At 35.6% G+C, this 23,858-nt stretch overlaps 1 protein-coding gene and 1 long non-coding RNA gene across 2 annotated transcripts; both read left to right on the forward strand.

The window, feature by feature from the left end:
- Positions 1 to 514: 514 nt before the first annotated feature.
- On the forward strand, positions 515 to 3,978 carry LOC148783792 (uncharacterized). The gene is made up of 2 exons (XR_016052964.1): positions 515 to 1,228; positions 2,760 to 3,978. It is a non-coding gene; the product is annotated as an uncharacterized LOC148783792 (long non-coding RNA).
- Positions 3,979 to 10,053: 6,075 nt separating this feature from the next.
- Positions 10,054 to 12,147, forward strand: LOC18433292 (ubiquitin-conjugating enzyme E2 20). The gene is made up of 6 exons (XM_006843386.4): positions 10,054 to 10,630; positions 10,763 to 10,790; positions 11,043 to 11,270; positions 11,371 to 11,434; positions 11,567 to 11,626; positions 11,713 to 12,147. The coding sequence occupies exons 1-6, from the start codon at positions 10,491 to 10,493 to the stop codon at positions 11,763 to 11,765; spliced, it is 573 nt and encodes a 190-aa protein (XP_006843449.1). The 5' UTR covers positions 10,054 to 10,490; the 3' UTR covers positions 11,766 to 12,147.
- The last annotated feature ends 11,711 nt before the right edge of the window (positions 12,148 to 23,858 follow it).

Consider the following 23,858-nt stretch of genomic DNA (forward strand, 5'->3'; position numbering starts at 1 on the left):
TAGTGAACTTTTTGAGGTAATATCAAATTTGATTGTTTAGAGCCTTAGCTCTATATAAACTTTTCCCTTATAAGAAAGATCATTACTTTTTGTTTAAAATTTTATTTTAATAGGTAACTTAACTATTAAGTAATAGCAAATTTGAAATTTTTACAAAAGTACATGGCATTTTGGAAGTTAATGTCTTAGAATTTTATTTGTAGAGTGCCATTATTTTTTAATAAAAATTTCAATTTTACCTTTTTTGGAGAAGACAAAAGTACGCCTTGTCTTGTCGTAATATTTATGAAATTGTTCCTATTTAATGATGAAGATAGCACAAAATGTAATTTTTTTTAAAAAAATAAACTATAAAATTAATAAATCCACCATTCACAACTCTCTCTATCTTTAACTTTTGTAATTTGAAAGTTGTAAAGTTTAAATTATCCTTTTATATATATATATATATATAAAATATGAAATTAAGCCGCTCGTGCATATGCTTCAGTTGCGCCCAACGGGCATCTATAAATGGACGGTTAGTAAGACAGTAGGAAATGTCTGCATTTTTTGTGAAAAATATGGTTTTTTTTAATGGGGCGCTGTCAGTGCAGTGCATGAGTACTGACATGCACGATTATCTCTCTTCCTGAAACAACACGCCCTCTCGTCTCTCTCTACCAAAACAACATGCCCTCTCTCTGTCTCCTCGTTTTCTTCCACATCTTTTTTTTTTCTCATTGCTACTCTCTTGCCACGCAGTGGAACTCCCTCTCTCTCTCTACGCAGTGGTCCTCCCTCTCTCCGTGCAGCAGAAAAACCCAACTTTCTCTCTCTGTGCAGCAGAAAAACCCAACTTTCTCTCTCTGTGCAGTGGAACTCCCTCTCTCTCTATGCAGTGGTCCTCCCTCTCTCTCTATGCAGTAGAAAACCCAACTTTCTCTTTCTACGCAGTGGAACTCCCTCTCTCTCTCTGCAGTGGTCCTCCCTCTCTCTCTATGCAGTAGAAAACCCAACTTTCTCTTTCTACGCAGTGGAACTCCCTCTCTCTATGCAGTGGAACTCCCTCTCTTTGTGCAGCAGACAAACCCAACTTTCTCTCTCTACATGGTGGAACTCCCTCTCTCTCTCTCTAGGTGGTGGTCCTCCCTCTCTCTCTGTACAGCAGAAAAACCCAACTTTCTCTCTCTCTACTTGGTGGAACTCCATCTCTCTCTATACAGCCATTGAAGCCCCATCTCTAAAGGTACTCTCTCTATCTTATTTGATAGGTTTTAGTGAGAGAAATCCCTCCATGATTTCCGGCTCTCCTCAAGCCTCTTTTTCTTGCTTCATTTACAGCCAGGTAGTTTAGATTGATTCTATAGTTTGAAGGTTTTATTCATATTTGATTGATCTTAGTTTGGAGAGTGTTCGATTGAGAGTTTCTTGAATTGTATCGACTGATTTTTCTGTGCAATTTCTGATTTTCTCTGCAATTTATTGGATCCTAAATGAGTCAATGAGATCATCATTTTGGTAGGACAAATTGAAAATTTAAAAATGGAAAACTATTTCAAATGTTTGTGGAGGAGGAGTTTGAATTTCTAAGTGTTTTATGGATTTCCGAAGAGAAGTATAAAAATTGGCATCCCAATATTTGGGCTAGAAAAAATTGAAAAAGTTAACAATAGATTACAATTCGTTAATTTGACTGGTATTACTTGTTGCTGAAAGATACACACCTTTGTTTGTGTCATTTTCCTTTTTGACTTTGATATTCTGTTTTTATGGTTGAGGATTGATATTGGATGAATCAATTAACCCTTTGTAAATTTTCTTCGATAAGGTTATCTGGAATTGTTAGGCTACACCACATTTGGTGTAAAGCCACATTTAATTGGAGGTCCTCGGTCCGAATTCTAATGTAAATATAACTCTTAATAAATCCTGAATTGAAGTGACACTTTTCTGGTTGGGAAAGATTTTTATATTTTTTCAACAACATAGAAGTTCTATCCTCCCCCTATCATCCAGCGGTCTATTTTTTATCAAGAGAGCCACCCACCGTTTGATCTTAGATCCGATGTTATTTTATTTTTGGTTTTTTTTAATACAATTTTTCTGAATATGAAATTTGGTACGTGCCATCTTTTCATTAGGGTACACCTATAAAAAATACTAACAATAATTTTTCGATAAAAACTAATGATCAAAATATCCCTTAAAACTTTCAAAGATATTTTGGTCCGTTTATTTTATTAAAAATATTTTTTTTATATTTTTTTGTACATGCTAGCATGCTAGTTTAATAGAAGAATGGACGTCCAAAATTTGGTATCAAAACAGTTTGTACAAAAAAAAATTTAAAAATATAACAATATAGAGACGTGACGTTGTGATTGAGATAATCTTAAACCTCCATTAAAAAGTGGACCGTTGGATAAAAGGGGGAGGATAGAAGAACATAAAAAGCTTTTCCTTTCTAGTTTAGCCTCTATAAAGATAAAGGGGGGAGGATAGAAGAACATAAAAAGCCTTTTCTTTCTAGTTTAGCCTCTATAAAGAAGGAGAAAGATTGCTCTATCCCTCTAAAGTGAAAGTGCAACTTTTGATGGGCATAACTTCTTCACTTCGATATCAGAGTTGTTGTCATGACGACATTTGATAAATAGTAGTAGGAGATCTATAATGGCAAAATATTTGTCTGGAGGAAAAATTTATACAAGAGCGAGGCTCTAAACACCCTCGGTGCTCCTCTTTCAAGAGTCGCCTAAGCAACTCAACTCACCATGCAGACCCTGAACCCAGACTTCGCTAAGACACTGCCGAGCACATTTGCAAAGGGAGACATTGTCGAGGCACCACTCGGCCGGCCCAACAAGAAACGCTTTCGACAATGCATATTTCATGATCATGCAAAGAGGGGTTGGCCTCCTCTTCTCTGATCGAGGCCTTGTTTTAGGGTTTGGGTTGCAGCCGCAGTCACCGTCTCCTTCATCTAGCAGTAGCCGCTGCCTTCGCCAGCACCGCAAGGAGCAGCACTAGTAGTAGCCATCTTTTCTTCTGCCAATCAGCAGCTCCCTCCCACTTGAACAGAGCTCTGCTAGGGTTTACTCTGCAGCTACAGCCACCGTCTCTAATGTCTAGCAGCAGCAGCTGCCGTCTTCGCCACGACCACCAGGAGCATCAGCTGCCTCTTCCTCCACCCTTCACCACCCCCCTCCGCCTCTTTACCCCTAGAGGCTTGACCTTCCAGCCCTTTTTCCTTACCCTCCTGCTCGCTATCTCTTGTTTCTCACTTACACCTCTTTTAGGTAGGGTTTTCCCTTCTTTGGGAATCCGAGACCTTGTCAACCCGTGAGTTAGGTCATTAATGTCAGTTTGTTGAAAGACACTTTTTTTTCCTCGTCAGGAGAAGATTTTGCTTCCTTTGTTTAATGCCCAAAACAGGATTGGCTTTGCCGAGGGCCACTTCTCCCCTGTCACGTAGCAATTTCCCTTCCTCTTGGGAAGTAAGATCTTCTACTCTGGCCTACACAGCTTCCTGGTCGAGTTGTTCGCGATATCTTTCTCTTTTTCCTTGTCTTGATTCGTCGGCTGCCCCCTTTCTGGTTTTTCTCCCTTCTTCCATCATCTCGCTCTTTTCTTTTTACCCTACTTTTGGCTGATGGTTTCACCGACTCCTTTTAGATGTCGCCACGAGCTTATCGAGAGTATTTGGGCACCGTCAGGCTGTCGCCCCAACCCCGACATGTGTGATTCTTGCAAAGGGAAGGTCGCCCCAGCCCCGACACATGTGTGATTCTTGCAAAGGGAAGGTGCTTAGATGTGAATTCGAGTTGGTGAGGCTTGGGACTTCTAATTAAGGGGGCATAGGCTTCTTTGTTTCAAGTGGTCAGCGGGTGTTCCAAGCTTCTTGATATAGTAGAGTCTTCAAGCTTTTGAAATCGATTGTGTTTCAGGAGTGTTGGTTGTTCCTTTTTTGAAGTAGGGTTTATTACCCTATTTTTTTTCTCGGTAATTGTACTATTGGAGTTTTTCTCTTTATTAATTAATACCTATTGTTAACATTAAAAAAAAAAAAAAAAAGCCAGGCTCTCAACAATTAAATTAAGGCACACCTCCAAAATTCATTACAAGGTGTACTTTCAATACCCAAAAATTCTCAATTGATTATCTCAACCTCAATTTGTATGGACATGAAAAAAAATGGATTTCAAGTCTTGAAAATAGTGCATCTTGTTATGCACTTTTTAACCGTCAATTAAGGATTTTCAAGTGACAATGCCCTCTATTCTCACTAAAAGGTAGGGGCCTAAATCCCCATTGACATACCAATTTTTACTTATCCAAAAAAATAAAATACTTTCAAGTGTTCATAGATATGCTCCATCTACACTATCTTTGAGGCTTTAAATTTTATAATTAGAGATAAAAATAAATTTTTAAGCCATTACAAAGATTTTCAGTATTGAAACATTAACACTATTTGAAGGTGCGCCTTACTTTGATGGTTTCGTGCCTCGGCCTTATACTAATGAACGTGGCTAGAAAAGGCCTCTAAGCCGGGCCCTGAAGTTTGTTGTGTAGGTCCTATATACTTCAGTTCAAGGTTTATCTAAACGAAAAAAGGGATTGTATTCATTGAGACCATTGATTTTTATTATTATGAGGCTCAACTATTCCCACTCATTAGATGTCAAATTGGATGCCAGGGCTAGTCACAAAATCTGAGAAATTTTTCGTTTGAACTTTGAGTCCTTTCAATGATAGTCTTACAACCACCCAATTTGAAATCCATAGAACAAGTGATTCTGACTTCTTTGTACAAAAGTAAATTGTTTCTTTGTATTTTTTAAAAATAAAAAATAAAAAATCTATCATCAAAGGCAAATCACCTAAAAAATTTGTTTTCAATTCAATTATTTTATCAACAAAGTGGTTACTTTAACCAGATTATTTCATTGAGTACCTTCTCAAGTATTTTGTTTGAAGATGCCCACAATACACGTCAGGCTGAAAACTCAAAGTAACCACGTCATTTCTAGATTTAATAAAAAAATGAAATATTCTTGAGAATTTAATGTTTCAAAGTTTTCATAAAGCCTAGGCCTTATAGAAACCTCATCTAAAATGAGGTATCAAAGGTATAGCATGGAAAGTCTTGAGGCCTAAAATCATTCTCTTTTATGTGGAGGATTTCATACCAAGGGATTTATCTTTATTACAAGGGGGTTACAACTATTCGCCCTTATTAGATATCAAATCGGATGATTTAGGAATGCATCACAAAGTTCAAGATTTCTTTTAAAAACTTTGTCTATTTAATGATACTCTTACAACTACCCATTTTAAATTTTAAGGGATGAGAGTGATTGTGACTTCCTTATACAAAAGATAAATGATCTCGACAATCCCATTTCAAATTAGAAAAATAATTGGTGATTCTGTTCGACTAAATGTAAAGAGTTAGGGTCTCTCGTGAAACCTCAATGTGTTTGTTTCTTAGCTTAGGATCAATTTTCGGAAACGTGATTTGGGATTTGAAACGTGTTCGAAATAAGATCCCCTCTAGTATTGAATATGGACCATCAATTTTTATGGATAATGTATTGGGGGAAGTTTTGAGCTCTAAAACACATTTTTTAATTTGATCTTAGGATGTCTTGAAGATGATTCTTTGAAATTTTAGGTCTCACAAATCCCCCTAAAATAGTGTTTTAGCCGCAAGATAGAATGCAACATCATTTCAGGGTCTCACAGGTACTTGAAATATTTAGGGAAATTTATGAAAGTATCCCTTATATATTAGAATTTAAAAAATATTCACATTATTTTATATTTTAAGTTCATGTCCCACTTTTAAGAACGCGTAGGAGCATACTACACACTTGCTTCCTCAGGCAAAAGAGCTACTTCCGATTAATTTTTGGATATGAAACTTTAGAATCTACTTTACAATCCCCTAATTTTATATATATACGAGTAATGATCTTATGAGACCTTCCCACACCCATGTGAATAAGACCTCAAATGATCACCATCAAATTTGGCACAGATATCTAGAAAAGTCAAGTCCTACATCCATGTGATAACTTTTTTCTAGAGATATGTGTCAAATGTGCCAAAATTGATGGTGATCTTTTGATGTCCTACTCTCATGAGTGTGGGAGGGTCTCATAATGTCATCTCTCTCTTTTGATGTTTTTTGTTTTGTTTTGGATAAATAGTGGGGTTGATGTTTACTTAAGGAAGAAGTATTGTCCATTTTTGCTCCCTCTACTACAACCCAATCTAGGCACTTTTTTAGGCCCTCAAATTTTGGAATGTTATCTCAAAACTTAGTGATCAAGCTAAAAAAGAATTGTTTCAAGCACTATATGCGACTTGAAAAATAATGTCTTAAAATTGTACAAAGTCCATCCAATTTTTGGATGATCAAATCTAAACGTTTAAAAACTCAAAATATAGTTTTCATCTTTTATAAAATAATCATCAGAGGTGGCTCCCAAGATCTCTGGTCCCAAAAAGATCATGTCGTTATTTTTTTCCTAGGGAGCAAATGCACATTATGCTCCCATTGGGAGCATAGTGTACATGCAGTTTACTTAAAAAAATTGGGTTCCATTTTTGAAATGTTGGAACCCAATTATCACCTAAGGGTGACGTTGGTATAGGACTACTTATTCTGTGGAAGTAAGGTGCAGCTCTAAGATTTGCCTAGAGATGTAATTCCCAGTAAGGTGCAGCTTTAAGATTTGCCTAGAGATGTAATTCCAGTGTCCTGAACCTTATGATAGCTTAAAAATTTATTTTCATCTTTAGATATGAATTTAAAAATTTGAAAAGTAGTATAGATCGAGCAGATATATAAATGCTTAAAATCTTGAAAAAAGACAATCAAGATAAGTTGTGACTTGAAATTCTTTTTTTTTTCATAACCATACATCATGAGGTCAAGGTGATCAAATGGGAGGATTTTCCAACATGCGAACACTCTCTTCATGTTTCAAAGTGCACCTTACTTCAATAGTATAAGGTGGACAACTTATATAAACATGATCTTTACTTTATTTTAAGTGTCAAACCTATGTTTTTATTTAGGAAAATTGGTTAGGTCAAAATCCATTCTATGCTAGAAAGAAAAAATGGTGTTGGAAAAAATAAAAATACGATGATAAAAGGACTTTGAGTCATAAAATAAAATAAAAAGCATAATTCCCCAGACAAATAAGATTCTTACATAAATTTTCCAAAAAACATGAGATTATTTATTAATGGAAAAAGATGGGATTAGCCCACTAGCTCATATGAATATATGAGCCCAACGTCCGAGATTGAATTTAGACCGATCTAATGATCACGGATGTCCGATAGTATTTGAATTTTAGTTTTTTTTTTACAAATCTAAATCACTTGAAATTTTAGGCATGTGTTCATCAAAAAGAGTTGAATCTTTAAAAAACATCAAAAAAATATTTTACATGAAAACATTGACCAAAATACCCTTGAAATATTTCGGAGGTATTTTGATCATTTTGTTTTTCACGGATAATTTTTTTTATATTTTTTATTAGGTGCATCTTGATGCCTAAAATTTCATATGATTTGGATTTGTAGAAAAATAAATAAAATTTAAACACAACTAGATATCTGTGATCGTCAGATCGATTCAAATTCAATCTGAACCGTTGGATTCATATATTCATATAAGTTACTGGGCTAATCCCATATTTTCTCTTTATTAATAATGAAAAATGTAGAAAATGTCAAAGAGAGGGAAAAGCTTTGGGGATAGGCTTTCTCTTGCGTATGTTGCCTGAACTTTTTGTTGACATTGCTTATACGGTCCTATAGGTTCAAAAAATGGTGAGGTTTTGCCGCGATCGAGGATGTACCACGGGATGCATGCAACCGCAGTGATACAAAAGCATTTCCCTACAAAATATAAAGAGCACTTTTGCTAAGCTGGAGGGATGTATTAGTCAGGGGTGCGGTTTGTATAGAGCCAAGGCTCTAAACAATCAAAATAAAGCACACTTTCAAATAATATTGAGAAATGTGGTTGCAATACTGGAAATCTTTGTGCTTGCCTGAAAATACATTTTTATATTTAATTATAAAATTTAAAGCTTAAAAAATAGTGTAGATTGAGCAGATCTATGAAAACTTGAAAATCTTAAAAATTGACAGTCCAAAAATTCGCTATAAGATGCACTATTTCCAAAATTTGAAATCTATTTTTTTCTTATCTTTATATATCAAGATGATCAATTTGAAGATATTTAAGCATCAAAATGACCTGAAATTTTTGAAGTGGGCTCTAATTTGATTGATTAGAGCCTTGGCCCTATATAAAGCTTTTCCATTAGTCAATAGTTCTAATTTCCACATAAGTGCATTCTTAATTTTTCTCCCTCTATTTCAAAGCATACCCTTCTAATTTCATTGAATTTTCATTCTAACATATTATCCCCATGGTCACAATGAGAACCACGCATCCAAGGGGCTAAAGTGTGATGATAGGACACTAGTGCTCTACAAATCATTGGATGGTCTGTGGGACCCACTCATTCAAACTCGGGCCTACGCCATAAAGTCTTCATTACCATATAGAAGAGATTATTTATGGTCAATTTAATCATCTTTAACTGTAAAATGTGTAATCTGGTAGGCAGTAGTACGGTTTTTTTTTCTTTTTTAAAGAAATAATAAACAGCTAAGTGTCCAATTTCAATTATAAGTATTTTGACCCCTTGGAAGAAAAATGATAGTATTATGAGCTCATATACTATACTTCCTCGAGAGCATGCTTTACTTGTACTCCCTCGGTCCAAAGACCTAGTGGGGAGGATTTTTTAAATCTGAAATTTTGGAAACTACTTAGAGTTCTTAGATGATTATTCTCCAAAAAAAAAAAAAATTAAAATTTGAGTTTTCTAACGTATAGATCTCACCATCTCAACAGAGGGTACAATTAGGATTTTTTTTTTTTTTTTTTTAATTGAGATCAATTTAAGGGATGAAAATGTTACATCCCCAAATATTGGTTCTTAAAATTTATTCTAGGTGGGGATTTCCCCGAGGGAGTAAACGAGAGTTCTATTTTCGCATGAGTAGAATATCTTTTGGATAGTATTATAGTATATTATCTCATGATTTACTCATAACCACGTTGTTGTCCTTCAATTTCAACGAAGAGAAATTACTGAAAACCTCCTGAAATATACTTTCCAGACACTACCCCCACCGTAAACTTTCTTCACTTCTTTTTTTCAAAAAACCATCTTTTCTAACTAATACCCCCAACCTAAAAAAAATAGAAATAAAGACAAAATTACTCCCTCTTTTTCACTTCTACGTTAAAAAGGGCATTAGCGTAGGCAATCCGGCGTTCCGACATTTTGCGACATTCGATTCAACGTTTGCGTAGGCAATCCGGCATTTTGTGGGCGCGGTCTGAAGTTTTGCATAAATAATAAACTCACTCCGGCATTTGATGTAGTTGTCCGACAGTGTATGTGTGCGGTCCGATGATATGTTTTGCAATGTGCGGTCCGGCACGTGTTTCTGGAATGATGTTAAGTCCGGCATTTCACAACATCACTTCGACGTTATGGTCGATCTATCCGGTACTGGGAGGCTGCAGTCTGGCAATACTCGCGGTCTGGCATTACAGAACTTCGCTCCGATGATTTTACTACTGGAGACGTAAGTTCGGCATTTCATGGTCTCGGTCCGGTGTTTTGGATACATGAGTAGGATGGTTCGGCATTAGTAGTCTACGGTCCGGTGTATCACTGTCTAAATAAGCAATCCGATATTGTAGAAATGCAGTCCGGCATATGTCGTAAGTCTGGCAAATAACAACCGCGGTCCGACAAAAGCATTATTGGGGCCCATCCAAACAATTTGTTCATACAGTGAAGGTACGGGGAGGAGTATTTTCTTTAAAAAAGATATCACTTTTTTAGTTGGGGGTATTAGTTAGAAAAGATGGTTTTTGAGAAAAAAAAATGACAAAAATTTAAAATGGGGGTAGAGTGTCTAAAATGTATATTTTAGAAGGTTTTCAGCCATTTTCCCTTCAAGAGGCCCTAGACTTGAGGAAACCTATCAGTGTCACAGGAGGGCTTTTAATGCTACTAGCCGTTGGGATAGGCCCACGACGGCCGTCCATTCCCAACGTTCGAAAAATTTCGAATGGTGATGACCCAAAAGAGATTTTGATTCCTTCCCTTCCTGAAAAGCACTTCCTTTGTTTCTATATATCCATCGCTCACCGTTTCCCTCACTCTCTCTCTCTCTCTCTCTCTCTAGGAGAAAGAGAACGACAAGGCCTTGCTTCTTTCTCTCTCAATAATCTTCTTTTTCTGCAACCCCCCCATTGGGTTCCATTGTTTCTCTCTCTCAGGCTACAGGGGAAAAGAGAAGGAAAAGGGCTTGCTTCTTTTCTCTCTCCATAATCTTCTTCGTCTGCAATCAATTCCATTTTTGGGTTCCACATTGATAATAGAGAGAGAACCATGACTGTTAATGGTCAATCTGAAGCCCGATTTTCGCCAGAATACCACAACAACATGCCTCAACCCCCAGCACCTCCAACAGCCTCCAAGCAACCTCAGCCTCCTGCCAAAGGCGTCGATAGTCAATCGGTTTCTCGAAGGTTTTCTTCCCCTTCCTTTTTATCTCAAATTTTGTCTCTCTTTATTTCAATTGGGACAGTTTTTCTTTCATGGCTTGGTTTCTTACTTTCGTTTTCCGTCTCTCTGTTTGTTTGGGTTTGTAACAAATACAGGCTACAATCGGAGTTGATGTCACTGATGGTAAGTCAAGATCAATCTTCCTTCAGTATAGGTTTCTTCTTAGTCCTTCATTTGTCTATCCCTCCTAATTTTATGGCATCTGTTTTACATTTTCTTCCTAATTTGGGCCTGGTTCTTTCTGTCAACTCTTTCCGTATACTTTGGTGATTCTGTTTCTTTTGGTTTTTAGGATTTATCATCATTTATTTCCTGCATTATAAAATACTACAAAAACTAGGTCTATTCTGAGATGTGTGAATTGGGTTTTCTCAGATGTGTGGAGATCCTGGTATATCTGCCTTCCCGGAAGGTGACAACATCTTTTGTTGGAAAGGGACCATCACAGGGAGCAAAGACACAGTGTATGAAGGCATGATCTACAAGCTGTCTCTCTCTTTCCCCACTGATTATCCATTCAAGCCACCCAAGGTTAAATTTGAGACTATTATCTTTCATCCCAATGTTGATACCTTTGGCAACATTTGTTTGGACATCCTCCAGGTTGGTTTGCCCTTTATTTCTTACTTTTTCTTTTCTCCCCAATTTACATCTCTCTTTTTGGTTATTTATTGTGGTCCCTTTTCTTTTCCCCTTGAACCAGGATAAATGGTCATCCGCATATGATGTCAGAACAATATTACTCTCTATTCAGAGTCTCTTAGGAGGTAATATTCTTCGACTAAGACTCTCTCTCTCTCTCCCCCCCCCCCCCCCCCCCCCCCCCCGGTAAAAATAAAATAAAAAAGAAATGTACTTGGGCTTTTCTCATTTTAGTTTTCTGTTGTTGTTCAATTCAGAACCAAACAATGATTCTCCCCTTAACAACCAAGCTGCAGCCTTGTGGATCAATCAGGAAGGTGAGTGTGCTAGAGTTAAGCCAAAATCAAGGGTACTGATCTCTTGTTCTTTTTCTTATAAGGGAATATTTTTGTTGAATGTGCAGAATACAGGAAGGTTGTGGAGAAGCAATACAAAGTTGTAGGAGGAGGGAACTAGTGGGCGTGTTTCTGGTTGGTCCAAGAAGGAGACGGGTTTGGGTGTGTTTCTGTTGGTTCAAGAAGGAGAAGGGTTCGGATAATAGATGCTCTTGTTGCATTTTTTTTTTGTGAATTCTAAATTTTGAAACTGGTGATGATGCAACATATGACTCCCTAATTGTTAACAGTTCTCCATTATCAGATCATGTTCTTCTCCTTTGTGTTTCTGTTGACCAGAGAAGAAGGGTTGGGATGACAGATGCTCTTGATGTAATTTTTTTTTTCTCCCTATTTTTCAATGTCAAATTGTGATAATGGTGATGATGTAATGTAGCATATGAGTCCTGAATTCTTCAAAGTTTTCCTATCGACACCACTGAAAATACATTGGGTTTTAATTCCCTGTGTTCCTCTGTGTTCCATTTGGTATTGTTTGGAGTGTCCATTTGCGTTGATTCTTATTTAAGGCTCAATTTTGCTAAGAGATTAAAGACAGTTATTTGAAACATCAGTTGAACTTACTTTTTGATAGCAAGCAAAAGTATGAATTGGTTTTCTCTTACTGTGAAAAGCATTCTTAAGTGAAAAAGGAATCATCAGTTTGAACTTCGAAACATTTTTTCATAAATTTTGATATATAATGCTGAGAGGAGTCACTGATGAGAAATAAGAATCACTAATTTCTTCCCTAATGTTCTCCTAAGATGTCTGTGTGATCATTATGAAAATTTTGCCTACCAGCCATTGGGTTATGTGATCATCTTTGGCCATAAGACTTGCGATTCCTTTCCAAATTTGTATAGCTTTCAAAAATAATTGTAAATTTTGCAAAAAATAAGTACCCCCAGAGGGCATTATTTTTATTTCCTATAAAGATTGAGAAAGATTGGAAAGGGGCTGAGCGAGTGATGAAAAATTCATGGAAAGTTGGCTCTTATAAAACTCATAATTTGATCATAAGAGGAAAAAAGATTTTGTTAGCTATATGGTATCTATTTCTATCAATAGTTTGAAAGCTGAACCCCCCCCCCCCCCCCTTCCATTTCTGTTTGGTGTTTGAACTATTTGTAGTGTGTATACGTCGCCGTATAGGAGCCTCTTAAGAGCTCTTAAGAATCCATGTTAGGGCTGGTATAATATTTGTGGTTTTGAGCTAATTCCACAGTCCCCCCGTAATTAATTTTAGTGACTTGCATAAGCATAATTACAGGTCCCTTGGCCCCTCCTCCAAAGGCGCAGTTTGAAAGCAACCCCCCCCCCCCCCCCACCCCCCCCAATTTCTGCTTGGTGTTTGAAATCCCATTTTCTTGCTTCTGTTCGTCAAAGGGTAAAGAGATAATTGATAAGGTTCTTATCAAAAAGAGAGAATTGATAAAGTGGTATGTACCTGGAAGAAACATATCTTCAGTTTTTTTCTTGTTAGGCAAGAGAAAATTGATAAGGGGAGAGTTTGTACCCAGAAGAAACATAAATTCGGTCGACTCTTTGCAAAACTTACATAGAATCCAAAATTCAAAAATCATATGCCAGAGTGATATGCTTGGATTTAAAAAGGAGGAAGCCACATGAATTTTCTTGTGCCTAAACTTTGATTTTGAGACAGTTTTGGACATTAAGGTGCATCCTTCCTTTGACATTTCATGTCAAAATTTGTAAAGCAATAAATCATTAGGAATTAAGTGTGTTGTTATAGCATTTCAGTCCTTTACAGTATCAGTATATGCCTGCTAACCATATGGGATGGAGTTCAAACACTCTGCTCAGATAGAGATTTTAGTAATACACAAGCTTAACTTGTCCATCTGGCTTGTACACTTCCATGTGGTCATTATTTGACCTTAATCTGATTTGAAACTTTCACATCACCTCAAGGTGTACACCATACAGTCGCTTTCACCATGTGCCCAAGACCTCTTTGCATGGTGACCTTTTTTATATCAAACTAAGTTGTTTGAAAGGGCAGCAAAAATAATATTTCAAAAATAATATCTCATCAGTGGGCACTACCAATACCAGTATAGTACATTCAGAGCAGTAGAGTGATTGAGTTTAGCAGAATGGCACTGAAGATGAGCTGAGTTAAGTCATGAACTCGAGTAGGGAATCAGTTTGATTTTGGAAGGAAATATGGGATCTTGTCCATCACCAATCGTGGTCAGTTTTTCGCAATTATAAAGCATAATTAGAGGTAATCTTCAATATGTTGAGGATGACATGAAATTTGTTGGAGAGGGATGATCACTGAAAGCAATTGGGCATTTTATAAAGATCTTCTTGCTGTCCTCCCAGGGTTAAATTTCTGAGATCCCATTCTGAATCTCCTAACACAGCCTTTGTTTGGGCATCTTTTAAGGAGTTCAACCACTTTGTCTTCCTTCTTTTTTTTGTTTCTCTATTTATATCGGTGTGATCATCAATTAATGGGAATCGCAATTTGCCGCCACGTTTAAACAGGTAGAAAATTTAGCCCACACCTCGTTTCTCTGTACTCCTTCGTATGCTATGGATGGGCACAGCAAACACAGTGCGTTAGCAATCACCTGATTAATTTATTTTGCTAGTTTTACCATCCAAGCTTGCAAGCCAATCCTAAATAATTTGTTTTCCGAAAATCCCTTTAAGCGACTTCAGAATGTTCCCTTCTAGCACCGTAATCCGAGATAAGCGGAGCTCCCTCAAAACAAGTCTTGAATCTGAGGCCAAAATTGATTCGTGAACTGACAAGAGAAACTCAAGCTCCCAGGAAAAACCCAAGCATCCGAAATTAAAAATCACCAACATTTTTTTGTATACAGAAAAAGGATTAGTCCAATGTCCAAAATTTTCTATCTACATGAATATTGATCTACAACACATTAAAATTACAAGAAATTCAATTAGGAAGGTAAAGAAAAAAGATAAAGAAAATAAGGTAACCTCTTTTTTTTTCTTGGTCAGTAAGATTATGAAATATTTCGATTTATTGTTTCGTACATCATGGATTTACTTGAACCAATACATGATAATCTTTTAGTATCTTTGGGCACATGTATTATATTAGGAATTTTAGGTATAGTATTACTTACTGATCCTATTTATTCTGCCTTTTCATCGGGATTGGTTCTTGTTCGTATGTCCTTATTCCATATTCTATCAAACTCCTATTTTGTAGCTGTTCTACAACTCCTTATTTGCGTAGGAGCCATATATGTCTTAATCATATTTGCTATGATGTTCATGAATGGTTCAGAATATTACAATAATTTCCATCTTTGGACCGTTGGAGATGGGATCTCTTCAATAGTTTGTACAAGTATTCATTTTTCATTATTTGCTACTATTCTAGATACGTCATGGTACGAGATTATTTGAACTACAAGATCAAATCATATCAAAGCAGGACCTTACAAGTAGCATACAACAAATTGGGATTCATTTATCAACTGAGTTTTTTCTTCCATTTGAACTCATTTCTGTAATTCTTTTAGTTGCCTTGGCAGGGGAAATTGCTATGACTTGTGCGGAATAAAAATAAAAATAAAAATAAAAATAATACTAATTGAATTGGAAGTGTCAATTCAATCAAATATCAAATGAAATATGAATACTAGAATCAATTAAATAAAGTTGTGTTCTGTGTTTTTGTTATCACATCAATCCCTACTCAATCCCATTTGAATATTGTTCATGTTACATATTACATATAAAGATATGACATAGAGAAAAGTTTTTAGCCTAGTTTGATCCATTTCATTACCAATACCTTCCTTGGTCTTGGTATCGTACTTCTTATTATATTCGACATCTTTTGTCTATATTTATAGCCAATCAATTTCTTCATATTGAAATAAATCGAGATTGATGAGGAGTTGGTCAATGATGTTCGAGTATGCACTTGTTTTAAGCAGTTATTTATTTTCTATGGGTATCTATGGATTAATCACAAGTCGAAACATGGTTAGAGCACTTATGTGTTTTGAGCTTAGACTGAATGTTGTTAATATGAATCTCGTAACATTTTTCTGATTTATTTGATAGTCGACAATTAATGGGAGTCATTTTCTCGATCTTCTTTATAGCTATTGCAGTCGCTGAAACAACTATTGTTTCATCAATCTATCGCAATAGAAAATCAATTCGTATCAATCAACCAAATTTGTTGAAGAAATAGTTGTAATCATATAATATACAATATACAAAAATCTCATAGAATATTTGATTCTTCTAAATTAGAAAGTTGAATCTATTCTATTAAAGTTAAAGTAGAAATAAAGTAGAAAGAGAAAGGCATAAACATAACATACATATGCCATGATAGAAACTTATTTATGGAATGGATTAATGCATCATACCATTACAATGGATTAGGAATTCTATTCTTTTTTTCTTTCTTTTTTTCGCTAGAAGTAAGCAATTTTCATTAAAGAAAAATACAAAAGAAACAGATGGTGCTCTACATTGCAATTGGGTAGTGGAAAACAAAATTCTCGATATTATCGCCTAACTCATTCTCATTAGGAGCATGATCTGGCTGAGGTATTGAGCTTTCAATATCCTCATCCAGGGTATTGTCTTGTAAGGGAGCATATGCAGAACAGATAATACCCTTCAACTGTAGACCACGATCCACACTAGCTTTCTAAAATTGACCCAGCAGTTCTTATGACCCGCAATCCACTGCAAGAGCTCATAATTGGATCGCCAAAGTCAATTAATGGGCAATAGGACATAATATCAATATATGAATTTCAGGTTCTCCTCTAAAGACAAACCATGATCCGCTAAATATGCCACCATGACTTTATAGTGCTTAGGGATAAGCTCTTGTACATGTACATACTTCCTGATGCAGGAAGAATAGGTAAGAAATTGAATCCACCATTCTCCTGAATCTTAAACAAGTAAAATCAACAAGGAGAGAGGAAGAACATACCTGTAAATCAAGCCAAGAGAAGATGACTTTCTTCTTTCATAAAATAAAATTTATTTGAAAATAACATCTTCCCTCAAACTATGACATCAAACTTTTTATAAACCTATGAAACACTAATTTAACTTGAGATCCAAGTGAATATTAATATTCTAAAATACCACTAAAACAATTCAAAAATTTCAAAAATAACCTTGTTAAAAATAACACGGTATTCTGAGGAACAAGAATAACATACCTTGTTTCTTGATCTTAGAGTCAAACCCTAGAAGCATCAATGACTGATATGAAAGGCATTTGTTGCCCATCTAGTGCAAGAGAATCACCAATTTTCCCAATGATCCGTACCTTCCGACCATGAGGGATTGAAGCTCCAGTCTGAGTGGCCGTGGTCATGTCCATTTATAATAACTAAGGTTTTGAGTTTCAGAAAGGTTTGTGGATCAATTGCTTTCTATTTGCAAACTTAGATATATGAAATTGCAAAAAGATTTGTAAAGTTAGAGTCCTTGTGTTGCAAAAAGATATGAAGAATTAAGGCATTGAGTAAAGTCTTAAAGAATGGCTCAATAGATTAGGTCTCAGAAAAGCATAAGCTTATATAGAAGTGGGGTTTTAACATTCAGAAAGGAAGGTTTCTACTTTCTAAAGAGAGAGACGGCGCGGGATGAGAGAAGTACAAAGAGTGATGATGAGAGAGAGTAATTTCATGACAAGAAATCTTTTGACTCAAAGTCAAGGTCCTTTTATTGTCGTTGAGTATTCAATTTTACATGACAAGATATCTTTTGACGCAAAGTCAAGGGAGCAGTTATCAGGAGAGCAGTTATATTTTTAAATTACATACTTCAGTGATTTTTTGTGCCTTTGAGAGTAGGATCTACCTACGAAAATTTCAGCAGGAGATCCTAAGGGAATTGAGAGTTATGGAGTGATGATTGAGGGGTGCCAATTCTGACCCTGCAAAATCCAAGAACTATCCATTGAATTCCATGATTTTTCCCACCAATCATATAACTTTTATTTTATCTAAAATTTGGTAATAACTCATAAAATTGAGTCTACTTTCAAACAAAAAAAGTTTCAGCAAGAAATTCGCTGTGGTTTGAAAGATATGATCAATTTATCAAGTGGAACCACCTAAAAAAGAAAATTCAAGACCTGTTTCTCCTGAACCGACATTATCTAATGTTGAATATGACCAACATTTAGACATAATTGAAATAAAACCATTTCAAATTCTATATGAAACAAAATTGAAAATGATTTTAATTTTGATAATAATAGGGAAATCAGAGAACGGTTCCTAAATAAAGGAACTCCAATATCACGACAATATATAAAAGAAAAATTTATTGAAGCCATGGAAAAAGCTAGAGGAAACATGTTCATTTTTAGATGGTTTGGTGAAATGTTTGTTAAAGAACATAAATTAACTTTTCCATTTGAATATATACAGTCAGTAGCGATGAGGACAGAAGTCATGACACAAAATCCGAACTCACTCCCATGGTCAATCTACAGAACAATTTTATAACCCTGATTGTTCATCACATAATCCATTACTTAAATCTGTATCTCGGTCTTCCAGTTGCATCCCATGAGAAATTATCTTCTCTAAATTATCTATATATTAAACTAACTAAAAGAAATATAAATTATACTAGAAATATTCAATGAATATTGAAAAATTCAATAGAAATTCGTTGAATTTCTAAATTCAATGAAAAAATAACAAATATTCGATTGATTCATTTATTAAATTAAATCAAATTTTTTTAGTTTATAGAATTTCATTGATTTTTTGACTAATTAGTCGATTCAATTAATTAGCAAAATGTATGTGAATCACCTGATCTATAGAAGTGTATCAAAGCATCTTGGCACTATCTCATGAACAGACCCAGAAATGGATTACAAAAATGATTTATGGTACAAACATCGATTCGTCTGGTATCTATAATATATCAGTCATTTACTAAGTATTTGATTCTACTAGAGAGCAGATTTCTGATGTTCCAAAAATTTATAAATCCAATGTCACATTTAGTAAAGATTTATGATACATATATAGGGTGTACACAATGTGTACGAGTCTGCCCCATGGATGTATTGGAAATGATACCTTGTGACAAATGTAAAGCTAAACAAATAGCTTCTGCTCCAAGAACAGAAGACTGTGTAGGTTGTAAGAGATGTGAATCCGCATGTCCAATGGATTTCTTGAATGTACGTGTTTATTTATGGCATGAGACCACTCGTAGCATGGGCCTAGCTTATTGATACCTTATGGAAAACTTCATTTGAATCCATTTTATTCCTCTTTACTGATAAAAACCCATACTTGATTAGATAAAATCTATTATTTTATTCCGAGCACGAGTTTTTCTGATCAAAGTGTATCTTGTCTTTACCATGAATAATTTTCCTTGGCTAACAACGATTCTTCTTTTGCCCATATCCGCATATACCTTTGAGAGGAAATAAAGCGGTTTGATGGTATACTATATGTATATGCTTATTAGAACTTCTCCTAATGACCTATGTATTTTATTATAATTTCCAATTGGACGATCCATTAATCCAATTGGAAGATGAATGTAACTGGATAAATCTTTCTTATTTTCACAAGAAACTTGGAATTGATGGACTTTCCATAGGTCCCATTTTATTGACGGGATTCATCATTACTTTAGCTACTTCAGCGGCTTAGCCAGTTACTTGAAATTCGTGATTATTTCATTTCTTGATTTTAGAAATGTATAGCGGTCAAATAGGATCATTTCTTCTCGGGACCTTTTACTTTTTTTCATCATGTGGGAGTTCAAATTAATTCATGTTTACTTACTTTTATCGATGTGGGGAGGAAAAACCCGTCTATATTCAGCTGTAAAATTCATTTTGTACACCACAGGAGGTTCTATTTTTCTCTTAATAGGAGTTATGGGTATGAGCCTATATAGTTCCAATCAATCACTGTTGAATTTTGAAACATCAGCCAATCAATCGTATCCCTGTGGGATTGGAAATCCTTTTCTATGTTGGCTTCCTTATTGCTTATGCTGCCAAATCACCGATTATATCCTACATACATGGTTACCAGATACTCATGGAGAGGTGCATTACAGTAAATATATGCTTTTGACTGGAATCTTATTAAAAATGGGAGCATATGGGTTGGTTCGGATCAATATGAAATTATTACCCCATGCTCATTCTATATTTTCTCTTTGGTTGGTAATAGTGGGAACACTTCAGATAATCTATGCAGCTTCAACTTCTCTTGGCCAACGCAATTTCAAAAAGAGAATAGCATGTTCCTCTGTATCTCATATGGGTTCCACGATCATAGGAATTGGTTCCATGACCGATACGGCACTCAAGGGATCCATTTTACAAATAATTTCTCATGGATTTATTAGTGCTACACATTTTTTCTTGGCAAGAACAAGTTACGTTAGAATACGATATCTTTATCTCAACAAATAGGTAGGAATTGTTAATACTTACTATATTCAGTATCTTTTCGATGCCCTCTCTCGCATCGCCAGGAATGAGTGGTTTTGTTGCTGAATTTTTGGTCTTTTTGGGAATAATTACCAGCCCAAAATATCTTTTCATCCCCAAAATACTAATTATTATTGTAATGGCAATTGAAATGATATTAACTCTCATTTATTTATCATCTATGTCACGCCAAATGTTCTATGGATACAAACTATTCAATGTTCCAAATTCTTACTTTGTGGATTCTGGACCACAAGAGATATTTAGTTTAGTCTCTATCCTTCTATTTGTAATAGGTATTGGTATTTATCCTGATTTCGTTCTTATACTATTAGTTGATAAAGTAGAAACTACTTTAGCAAATCACTTTAATAGATAGCATAAAAAATCAAATAATTTTTTTCTTTGAAAGTTTCTTTTATTGAATCCTTTGCTGGATAATGGAAAAAGAAAAGAAGTATTCTATAATTTTTATTTGCTTTTTCTTCTAAAAAAGAAAGTTAACAAAAGGGGAATTTTAATTAGGTACATCTGGGGTTTTTAGAATAATTCGAATCAATTATTGATTGGAATTACTTTAAAAAAATCGCACGAATTTTCTATTTATTTCTATTCTATTTATTATATTTTTATATTCTAATAGGACATAGGGCGTTGTTCTTTATATGTATTATTTAGATCGTTTCTTCAAGATCAATTCTCAAGTTCTTAATTGGATCTTTACCTTAATGAGAATGAACCATAACTATGTAGGCCTATTCCTAATAGATTGACCCCAAAATAGCATATCCAAATGATAAGAAATCCTATCAAAGCGACAATTGTTGAATTCGCACTATGCAAGCTTTGATTTTTTTTTTTGGGACAAATATTACTATTTTTATTAGCTCTACGAAAAGGAAATTACATTATCAGAGATTACAAGAGAAGATAAAAGTGCGCCCCTCTTAGACAACTCGTCAGCAACCGAATTAGCTTCTCAGTAAACATGTGTAAAGGTAAGCGTGATGGGAGAGATAGGTCCATAATGCAGAACCACAGAGAATGGAGTTTTCAAGGAACCCGTTGCTCCTTATTACACCACTTAATGATATTTAGTGAATCCCTTTCAATCCAACACCTATCCCCACAACTTCTTTCCCTGAAATTCTTCAAACCATGGTAAAGTGCACACATCTCAGCGTAGTTTGCAGTTGCACATCCAATTGGCCCTTCAAAGGAAAAGAGAGTATTGCCACAACAATCCCTTACCACTGCGCCAATACCAGCCCTACTAGGATTGCCCAGGGAATTGCCATCAAAATTAAGTTTTAAAGTACCTAAAGAGGGGGCTACCCGGCTTATTTTGGTCGACTACTACAAGCACCAAGAAGAAAGAGATTGCCCAAATTTGTCAGTACATCGATCTTGGATATATCTCAGCCTTCTTTAGAAACGGATAGCCATGACCAGATAGACAGTTTGATTGGATGAATCAAACAATCTAAGGAAAAGGCAATACCCTCGAAGGCCTCCCAGAGAATTACCCCTTTTGTTATACACCACAGAGTCTTACCAACCTTCGGCAAATGTGGTAAAGACAATAGCGTAATGATCCCATCAACTGCTAGTGGTAGAGCCAAACTAGTATTGACCAGCCCAAAGAACCAATACCAAATTTAGCTCGTAACCGAACAATGTATAAACAAATGCACAGTAGATTCACCATCAGTCTTACAAAATAAGCAAACATTTGGCAGAGTTTTTCCTCTTTTAAATCAGGTTGTCAATAGTCAGGATTTTATTCAATGCAGCCAGCCAGATAAATACTTGCACTTTGCGGGGTATGAGCCATTGCTAAACAGCAGCAATCTAGGGGTAAGACCATCTCCACCGATCATGGAAAAGAAGGTTGTAGCATGACTTAAAGGTGAAGGTACCATCATTTTCAATTGCCTAAACCATTTCATTTCTCACATCTGATGCAATATAAGCTTTATCAAGTATTTCCATCAGTGCACACCATTGTGAAAATAAATTATTTATTTAGCCTGATATACCTCAAGGGAAGATTCCACGATAATTAGACTACTCTTCTCTCAACCAGCTGACACACCTTGGCATTGGGTCTAAAGCACTAGCAAATAAATCTAGGAAAAGGGACTTGAGTGTATATTCACCCTCCTACGTATGGGGCCAAAAATAAACGTCATTCACATTCCCAATCGACCATCTAAAGTAGCCTGCAACCATGGGCCAAACATGCACAATATTCCTCCACATCTTAGAAGTCTCCCTCCCAGTACCTCGACCAATCCAAATGTTCGATCTACCCAAACCATACTTAGTAAGGAGGACTTGATACCAAAGCTGATGTTTAAGGTGAAGGCTCCTCCACTACCATTTACAAAGCAAAGCTTGGTTTACCAATGTTATTTTTCTGATACCTAAACCACCTTCCTGATTGGGGTGCACACCCTGTCCCACCGCAGTAAATGAAATCTGCGACAATGACCTTCAAAACCCTAAAGGAAATCCCTCATCATTTTTTCAATCCTTTTGGTAACCAATGCTGGCATATTGATCAATGACATCTGATAAACTGAAAGATTGGTCAGGCACGAGCTTAGAAGCGTGACCCTACCACCAAGAGATAAATACTTTGGTTTCCAAAGATCAAGCTTACATTGTACTCTCTCTAACACCCTATCCCATACTGATATAAGTAGACATGAATCTGAAATGGGTAAGCCAAGATAAAGAAGGGGAAATGAACCCATATTACACCCCGTAACACTAGCAAGAGTACCAACCACGGTCTCACTACAATTAAGACCCAGTAGAGATGATTTTTGAAAGTTCACTTTAAAACCAATCGTGACTTCACAAATTTGTAGAAAGCTTGCAATGTTTTTCACCTGCCTTGGGTCCGCATCATAAAAAACAAGAGTGTCGTCTGCATATTGCAAATGGGAAATTATCAATCTTGAATTTGCAATCGCAAAACCCGAAAAAATGGTAAATACTAAAGGTGATAAGGGATCTCCTTGGCGATGACCCCTGGAAGCTTGGAAGAATCCAGTCGGACTACCTTTGAAGAGGACCCCTGGAAGTTTGCAAGCTTTTATTTGTTCTAATATGTAAATAAATCGCAGATATAGTCCAAGTAATAAAAACCCAAGTCTCCTTGGGGTCCCAATTCCAATAGGATCCCTATGCGTCATTAGCCCATACGGCCCCTGAAAGAATACCTAAAGTTACAAGGGTAAATCCTATACCAATAACATGATAACTCCAATGATCTAATTGCTGAATAAGTTGATATTTATGGTAATTTCTAAATGAAAAAGAAGAGTTTTGTGAAATACTTCTTTTATCATTGAAATATTGGATCTCACCAAAGAAAATAACCTAATTAATAAGAAATCATCAATAATATCTATCTTTTTTTCTAAATGTAATGACTAGAAAAGCTATTGATAATAAGGATCCGTATAAGAGAACTGCATAGCTCAACAACATCATACTTACGTGCATTATTAGCCAATGGGATTATAGAGCAGGTACTAGTATTGCGGATTTATGCATTTCAGTTAAAAGACCCAAAGTGACAAAGCCTCGGGTTAATATAGTACTTGGCGTGGTTATTGAACTTAAAAAATTCTTATGGTTCTTTAATGATTCATATAAATTACTCAATGGTAAATGTCCTGAATA

The sequence above is a fragment of the Amborella trichopoda genome, chromosome 1 (assembly GCF_054954075.1).
Source record: "Amborella trichopoda isolate Santa Cruz 75 chromosome 1, AtrichopodaSantaCruz75HAP2 v2.0, whole genome shotgun sequence".
Lineage (NCBI taxonomy): Eukaryota > Viridiplantae > Streptophyta > Magnoliopsida > Amborellales > Amborellaceae > Amborella > Amborella trichopoda.